Source organism: Salmo salar, chromosome 16 (genome assembly GCF_965601325.2).
Source record: "Salmo salar chromosome 16, fSalSal1, whole genome shotgun sequence".
NCBI lineage: Eukaryota > Metazoa > Chordata > Actinopteri > Salmoniformes > Salmonidae > Salmo > Salmo salar.
The window spans coordinates 49294185-49302500 of NC_138306.1; the positions used below are offsets into that span (position 1 = coordinate 49294185).

At 51.1% G+C, this 8316-nt stretch overlaps 1 protein-coding gene across 4 annotated transcripts in view; it reads left to right on the top strand.

The window, feature by feature from the left end:
• The window catches only part of LOC106574018 (single-stranded DNA-binding protein 3), a 24425-nt gene that overhangs the window by 4033 nt on the left and 12076 nt on the right, over positions 1 to 8316 (top strand). For all 4 annotated transcript variants that reach the window (XM_014149524.2, XM_014149525.2, XM_014149526.2 and 1 more), the window contains exon 5: positions 7904 to 7993. In XM_014149524.2, coding sequence (XP_014004999.1) covers positions 7904 to 7993 — 90 coding nt within the window. The remainder of the gene's footprint in view (positions 1 to 7903; positions 7994 to 8316) is intronic.

Below are 8316 nucleotides of genomic sequence, written 5' to 3' on the forward strand. Positions count from 1 at the left end.
CCCAGTGTATCGATGTTGGTTCTTCCTGTGTTCACCTTAGGCTAGTACATGGACAGTGGGAATAGTGCTCTGTCTTTGTTTGCGTGGGCCCAGACTTCCTCCTCTCTCTCATTTTCCTTCTCTTTCTCTCTCCTCCTCCCTCTCTCACAATCTCTACTTTTCTCCACCCCCATCTCTGTTCTCTCTCCCCCTCTCGATCCCTCCCTTCTCCACCCCCTGTCTCTTCTATATCTTTCCCTCGCTCTCTCTCTCTCTCCCCCCTTTCAATTCAAAGGGCTTTATTGGCATGGGAAACATGTTTACATTTCCAAAGCAAGTGAAATAGACATTAAACATAAGGGAAATAATCTGAAATTAACTGTAAACATTACTCACAAGTTTTTAAATAATATAGACATTTCAAATGTTATATTATTGGCTATATACAGTGTTGTAACAAAGTGCAAATAGTTGAAGTACAAAAAGGAAAACAAATAAACGGATAAATATAGGTGGTATTTACAATGGTGTTTGTGCTCCACTGGTTGCCCTTTTCATGTGGCAACAGGTCACACATCTTGCTGTTGTGGTGGCACAATGTGGTATTTCACCTAATAGAGATGGTAGTTTATCTAGATTGGATTTTTTTTCAAATTTGTTGTGTGTAATCTGAGGGAAATATGTCTCTCTAATATGGTCATACATTTGACAGGAGGTTAGGAAGTGCAGCTCGGGTTCCACTTCATTTTGTGTGCACATTGGCAGACCTGTCTCTCAAGAGAAGACAGGCTATTGCAGCCTCTCTCAATATGCAAGGCCATGCTCACGGAGTCTGTACATAGTCAAAGCTTTCTTTAAGTTTGGGTCAGTCACAGTGGTCAGGTATTCTTTCACTGTGCACTCTCTGTTTAGGGCCAAATAACATTCTAGTTTGCTCAGTTTTTTTTGTTAATTCTTTCCAATGTGTCAAGTAATTATCTTTTTGTTTTCTCATAATTTGGTTGGGTCTAATTTTGTTTTTGTGTGCTCAAGGGCAACAGTGTCTAGGTGGAATTTGTATTTGTGGTCCTGGCTGGGGGGTGGCTGGCTGGGCTATAGATGAGGGGAGGTGGCTGGCTGGCTGGGCTATAGATGAGGGGAGGTGGCTGGCTGGCTGGGCTATAGATGAGGGGAGGTGGCTGGCTGGCTGGGCTATAGATGAGGGGAGGTGGCTGGCTGGCCGGGCTATAGATGAGGGGAGGTGGCTGGCTGGCCGGGCTATAGATGAGGGGAGGTGGCTGGCTGGCCGGGCTATAGATGAGGGGAGGTGGCTGGCTGGCCGGGCTATAGATGAGGGGAGGTGGCTGGCTGGCTGGCTGGCTGGCAGGCTGGCTGGCTGGCTGGATGGCTGGGCTATAGATGAGGGGAGGTGGCTGGCTGGCTGGCCGGGCTATAGATGAGGGGAGGGGGCTGGCTGGCTCGCTGGGCTATAGATGAGGGGAGTTGGCTGGCTGGTTGGGCTAAAGATGAGGGGAGGTGGCTGGCTGGCTGACTGGCTGGCTGGCTGGGCTATAGATGAGGAGAGGTGGCTGGCTGGCTGGCTGGCCGGGCTATAGATGAGGGGAGATGGCTGGCTGGCTGGGCTATAGATGAGGGGAGGTGGCTGGCTGGCTGGCTGGGCTATAGATGAGGGGAGGTGGCTGGCTGGCTGGCTGGTTGGGCTATAGATGAGAGGAGGTGGCTGGCTGGCTGGGCTATAGATGAGGGGAGGAGGCTGGCTGGGCTATAGATGAGGGGAGGAGGCTGGCTGGGCTATAGATGAGGGGAGGTGGCTGGCTGGCTGGGCTATAGATGAGGGGAGGTGGCTGGCTGGCTGGGCTATAGATGAGGGGAGGTGGCTGGCTGGCTGGGCTATAGATGAGGGGAGGTGGCTGGCTGGCTGGGCTATAGATGAGGGGAGGTGGCTGGCTGGCTGGGCTATAGATGAGGGGAGGTGGCTGGCTGGCTGGGCTATAGATGAGGGGAGGTGGCTGGCTGGCTGGGCTATAGATGAGGGGAGGTGGCTGGCTGGCCGGTTGGGCTATAGATGAGGGGAGGTGGCGGCGGCCGGGGGCGGGGGGGGTGGCTGGCTGCGGCTATGGGGGAGGGGCGGCGGGGGCAGAGAGGGGGAGGCGGCTGGCTGGCTGGCGGCTATAGATGAGGGGAGGGGCGGCTGGGCGGGGGGGGTGGCTGGCTGGCTGGGCTATAGATGGGGAGGGGCGGCGGCGGGCAGATGGGAGAGGTGGCTGGCTGGCTGGCTGGGCTATAGATGAGGGGAGGTGGCTGGCTGGGCTATAGATGAGGGGAGGTGGCTGGCTGGCTGGGCTATAGATGAGGGGAGGTGGCTGGCGGCTGGCGGTGGGCTATAGATGAGGGGAGGTGGCTGGCTGGCTGGCTGGGCTATAGATGAGGGGAGGAGGCTGGCTGGGCTATAGATGAGGGGAGGTGGCTGGCTGGCTGGGCTATAGATGAGGGGAGGTGGCTGGCTGGCTGGGCTATAGATGAGGGGAGGTGGCTGGCTGGTTGGGCTATAGATGAGGGGAGGTGGCTGGCTGGCTGGGCTATAGATGAGGGGAGGTGGCTGGCTGGCTGGGCTATAGATGAGGGGAGGTGGCTGGCTGGCTGGGCTATAGATGAGGGGAGGTGGCTGGCTGGCTGGGCTATAGATGAGGGGAGGTGGCTGGCTGGCTGGGCTATAGATGAGGGGAGGTGGCTGGCTGGCTGGGCTATAGATGAGGGGAGGTGGCTGGCCGGGCTATAGATGAGGGGAGGTAGGTGGCTGGCTGGCTGGGCTATAGATGAGGGGAGGTGGCTGGCTGGCTGGCTGGGCTATAGATGAGGGGAGGTGGCTGGCTGGCTGGCTGGCTGGGCTATAGATGAGGGGAGGTGGCTGGCTGGCTGGCTGGGCTATAGATGAGGGGAGGTGGCTGGCTGGCTGGCTGGGCTATAGATGAGGGGAGGTGGCTGGCTGGTTGGGCTATAGATGAGGGGAGGTGGCTGGCTGGTTGGGCTATAGATGAGGGGAGGTGGCTGGCTGGCTGGCTGGCTGGGCTATAGATGAGGGGAGGTGGCTGGCTGGGCTATAGATGAGGGGAGGTGGCTGGCTGGCTGGCTCGGCTATAGATGAGGGGAGGTGGCTGGCTGGCTGGCTCGGCTATAGATGAGGGGAGGTGGCTGGCTGGTTGGGCTATAGATGAGGGGAGGTGGCTGGCTGGCTGGCTGGGCTATAGATGAGGGGAGGTGGCTGGCTGGGCTATAGATGAGGGGAGGTGGCTGGCTGGCTGGCTGGGCTATAGATGAGGGGAGGTGGCTGGCTGGCTGGCTGGGCTATAGATGAGGGGAGGTGGCTGGCTGGCTGGCTGGGCTATAGATGAGGGGAGGTGGCTGGCTGGCTGGCTGGGCTATAGATGAGGGGAGGTGGCTGGCTGGCTGGCTGGGCTATAGATGAGGGGAGGTGGCTGGCTGGCTGGCTGGGCTATAGATGAGGGGAGGTGGCTGGCTGGCCGGGCTATAGATGAGGGGAGGTGGCTGGCTGGCTGGCTGGCTGGCTGGCTGGCTGGGCTATAGATGAGGGGAGGTGGCTGGCTGGGATGTAGATGGGGTGGGGGGCCTGTAGATGGGGGAGGTGGCTGGCTGGCTGGGCTGCTAGCAGGCAGGGAAGCAGCGCTGCATCACAGCTCGTAAAGCGCAGACCCTCCCTCCTTCCCTGGCATATTCACTGTGGGTCTGACAGATGGTCCCCCGGGAACTCCGTCGCCATGGTGTCAGCCGCTGATTGATGGCTGTCAAGGAGCTAAGGGACAGATTGGGAAAGGGGAAGGGGGAGAGGCCACTGTAGCATATGCCCAGTGACCAAGGGAGGGGCAGAGGGAATACGGAAAAGGGGAGAGGTAGGGGGCAAGGGGAGAGGTAGGGGGCAAGGGGAGAGGTAGGGGGCAAGGGGAGAGAGGGGGAGAGGTAGAGAGAGGTAGAGAGAGGTAGAGAGAGGTAGAGAGAGGTAGAGAGAGGTAGGTAGAGGTAGGTAGGTAGAGAGAGAGAGGTAGGTAGAGGTAGGTAGGTAGGTAGAGGTAGGTAGGTAGGTAGAGGTAGGTAGGTAGAGAGAGGTAGGTAGGTAGAGAGAGGTAGGTAGGTAGAGAGAGGTAGGTAGGTAGAGAGAGGTAGGTAGAGAGAGAGGTAGGTAGAGAGAGAGAGGTAGGTAGAGAGAGAGGTAGGTAGAGAGAGGTAGGTAGAGAGAGAGAGGTAGAGAGAGAGGTAGGTAGAGAGAGAGAGAGAGGTAGAGAGAGAATGGTTGAGTAGTAGAAGAGAGCCTGAGAGTTCTCTTCTCTGGGTCCTACTGCAAGGCTTTTCAGTTTCAAGTTTTATTGTCAGGTGCGCAGGTACAGTGAAATTCCTTTCTTGCAACAATGCAGTGATCAATATCAGCAGTAAAAATGTTATACAATAAAGTAGAACAAAAATGCACGCGAAATAGAAATAAGAAGAACACGACTAATTAAGCTATGTACAGGGTCAGTGCCAATGCCGTATTTCCAATGTGCAGGGATACTGGAGTGGTAGATGTGCAATGTGCAGGGATACTGGAGTGGTAGATGTGCAATGTGCAGGGATACTGGAGTGGTAGATGTGCAATGTGCAGGGATACTGGAGTGGTAGATGTGCAATGTGCAGGGATACTGGAGTGGTAGATGTGCAATGTGCAGGGATACTGGAGTGGTAGATGTGCAATGTGCAGGGATACTGGAGTGGTAGATGTGCAATGTGCAGGGATACTGGAGTGGTAGATGCGTATCGGGGTAAGGTTGTCTATTTACCTTCTGTCCTCTCTTCAATCTAACTCTTTGTTTTCTCTTTAATTCAGGGTTATATAAGTCTTGTACTTTTTATTTCGATTTAGGGCTGGGGATTGCCAGGGACCTCGCGATACATTTTTATCACAATACTTAAAGGCTGGTACAAATTTCACGAATCTATATGTATTGTGATTCGATGTTCCAAACATATTGCTCACCATATACGTCTGCTGCAGAAAGACGAGAGAGCCATGAGAATGAATTTATCAGTCATGGAAATAAAAGTGCTGAAAACAAATTGGCTCCCTAATTAAAAAGATGGAGAACAAACTATGAAGGAAGAATACTGGAGTTTTGGTGCAGGTACAGCCATCTAGCGCAAAAATATTATTGTGATATTGTATCTATATTGTCAAAATGATACAATATATCATCAAAAGTAATATCATCAAAAATAATTTCTCGATATGTAACTATCAATCCCCCCATCACTAGTGCCTTGGCATCAGGATATACTGTATGATAAACGAAGTAGCAGCAGCGTATATGATGATTGTATGTGAATGTGTGTAGACTCAGTGTGTGTCAGTGTGAGTGTATTTATAGTCAGTGCAAAAATTAAAGGGTGAATGAAGATAGTCTCTGTAGACATTTTGTTAGCTGTTTAGCAGTCATATTGCTTGGGGATAGAAGCTGTTCAGGAGCCTGTTGGTGTCACACTTGTTGCTCTGGTACCGCTTGCCATGCGGAAGCCGAGAGAACAGTCTATGGCTTGGGTGGCTGGAGTCTTTAACAATTTTCTGGGCCTTCCTTACACACCGCCTGATATAGAGGTCCTGGATGGCAGGGAGCTCAGCCCCAGTGATGTACTGGGCTGTCCAGATCACTCTCTGTAGCGCCGTGCAATCGAGGGAGGTGCAGTTGCCATACCAAGCGGTGATGCAGCCAGTCAAGGTGCTCTCAATGGTGCAGCTGTAGAACCTTTTGAGGATTTCTGGGCCCATGCCAAACCTTTTCAGCCTCCTGAGGGGGAAGAGACACTGTCGTGCCTTCTTCACTACTGTGTGTATGTGTGTGGACCATTTTAAGTACTTAGTGATTGGACACAGAGGAACTTCTCTCAACCCGCTCCACTACAGCCCCGTCGATGTGGATGGGGGCATTTGTCTGTTTTTGTACACAGAGCACAACAACAGCGGCTGGGGCCTAGCCTTTCCTAACCCCTCTTTAATGACTCTGTATGAAACAAGGACAGCTTGGCCTAACTCTTAAACACACACACTGACCCAGAGGCATGGGTCTAGTCTGTCATAAAGAAACCCTCCCCCCAGGGTCGCCGCCCGACCCCCACTCAGCTGCCCCCCTCCTCAGACCCCCAGGCAACAGAGTATGACATCTGCTCCCTCCTGTACTAAAGTATCTGGTAGTCCTGGCCCTCCTCTCCGGCAGCAGAACAGAGGTTCCATCCCAAATGGCACCCTGTTCTCTATATAGTAGTGCACTATATAGGGCAGTGGTCACCAACCCTTTCTGAATCACAATTCAAGCTGAGATCTATCTCTTAGATGAAAAACATGACTTATAAACCATAAGCCTAGAACATAACACAAGCTTACATGAAGATAAACACTGGTCTGTGATGGAAAAGGCCATTAAGGAGTAAAGTAGTACTGGTTTTATGTAGTATAGATCAGAGTTGGGGTCAATTCCATTTCAATTCAGTCAGTTCTAGAAGGAAATTCCAATTCCAATTCAAATGTTTTCTCATAAAGAGGCATTGAGGAGAATTGGAATTGCAGTTTACTTCCTGAATTGACTAAATTGAAATGGAATTGACCCCAGCCCTGGAATAGATATTGAGGAGAATTGGAATTGCAGTTTACTTCCTGAATTGACTAAATTGAAATGGAATTGACCCCAGCCCTGGAATAGATATTGAGGAGAATTGTTATGGAACGAATCTATGACTGTTAATGATTTAGAAGTTATCATTCTTAGAGAGGATTGTGGGTTGATCCCTCTATTCTATGACATCAATACTAGTCTCCTAAAGCTGTGTATAGCTCTGTAGGCTCAATGCAGGAGTGGTAGTATTGAAGGATCCTCCCTGAACATAACAATTGTTGTCTGTGTGTTCCAGTAACAGGCTGGCTCGGGCTCGGTGATGTCTGGTCCTGGCTGGCTCCCTCCGGCCTCACTTCTCTCCCTGCTGTGGTATTTCAGGGGCCCTGCAGGGCCCAGCCCAGATAGAAGTAGGAAGGGGTGCAGTGAGTCGATATACCAGGGACCATGAGTGTGTTGGCTATATCGACTCGTGATGTCTGAGTAGGTCTAGCGCTTTAGAGACTAGAGGGAGGTGTGTGTCTGTGTGTGTGTGTGTGGCTTTATTTTCTCAAGGTGTGTGTGTGTGTGCATGCCTTTTTGTTTTCAAGGTGTGTGTGTGTGGCTTTATTTTCTCAAGGTGTGTGTGTGTGCGTGCCTTTTTGTTTTCAAGGTGTGTGTGTGTGGCTTTATTTTCTCAAAGTGTGTGTGTGTGTGTGCGTGCCTTTTTGTTTTCAAGGTGTGAGTGCGCGTATGCATGCAGGGGTACTGTATACCCTTACTCCCCTACTTAGGACAGCTCTAAGGTCTCAACCTCTAAACTATAGCCATGGATACCAGATACTAATGTCAGTCTGTCCTGTAGGTATTAGCCTCTGGTCAAAGGCTCCTACTAAAGGAGAGAGAAAGAGTGTGACCAAAGCAAATGGTCCATTAGTGAATTATGGCCGTGGTCGAGACAGGAAATAGCCTAGCAGTGAGATCCTGCTGTGCCTGAGCACTTTGAAGTGAAGGAGTGAATCCCACAGATTCTTATCAAATCTACTGGGCCCCTGCTGGATCAGCACGTTTGGCGGTGCAATTAGATTCCCACTCTGTGAAACTTTTTTTTTGTGTATCTGTTGTTTAGCCATCCATCTATCTAATGGCTATGCTGTCTATGATTCCAGACATGTTGAATAACATATGTTGAAAGGTTTTATAACCCTACAAATGCATACAAAGCAAACCAGTTAGATCTGCAACCTGTATTTCCGATGAAACCCCTCTAACTGGAGTTTGTTTTATGCTTACAGAGTGCTGCTGCAGCCCCCAGTCCTGTGATGGGGGGGATTCCCCCTGGAGAGGGGATGCCCGGTGGACCCATGCCCCCTGGATTCTTCCAGGTCACTGATTCCTACCACTCACACACCCCTCAATCTACACTCTATGGCAGGGGTAGGCAACTAGATTCAGCTGCGGGATGATTTATTTTGGAGAGAATGTAACATAATTATAGTCATTTGTACATTGCAAATTGACTACAACTATAGAAATATAGATTTTATTTGAAAATAACAAGACATTTTTGAGGTACATTTTTAGAATATTTTTTGTTGTTGAATTCCTGGTGATTTTGTCATTTTTTTACCCAATAGAAACTATTATTTTCTTCCTAAACTTTAGTGATTTTAGCCCCCACGCCGCATGTTGCCGACCCCTGCTCTAT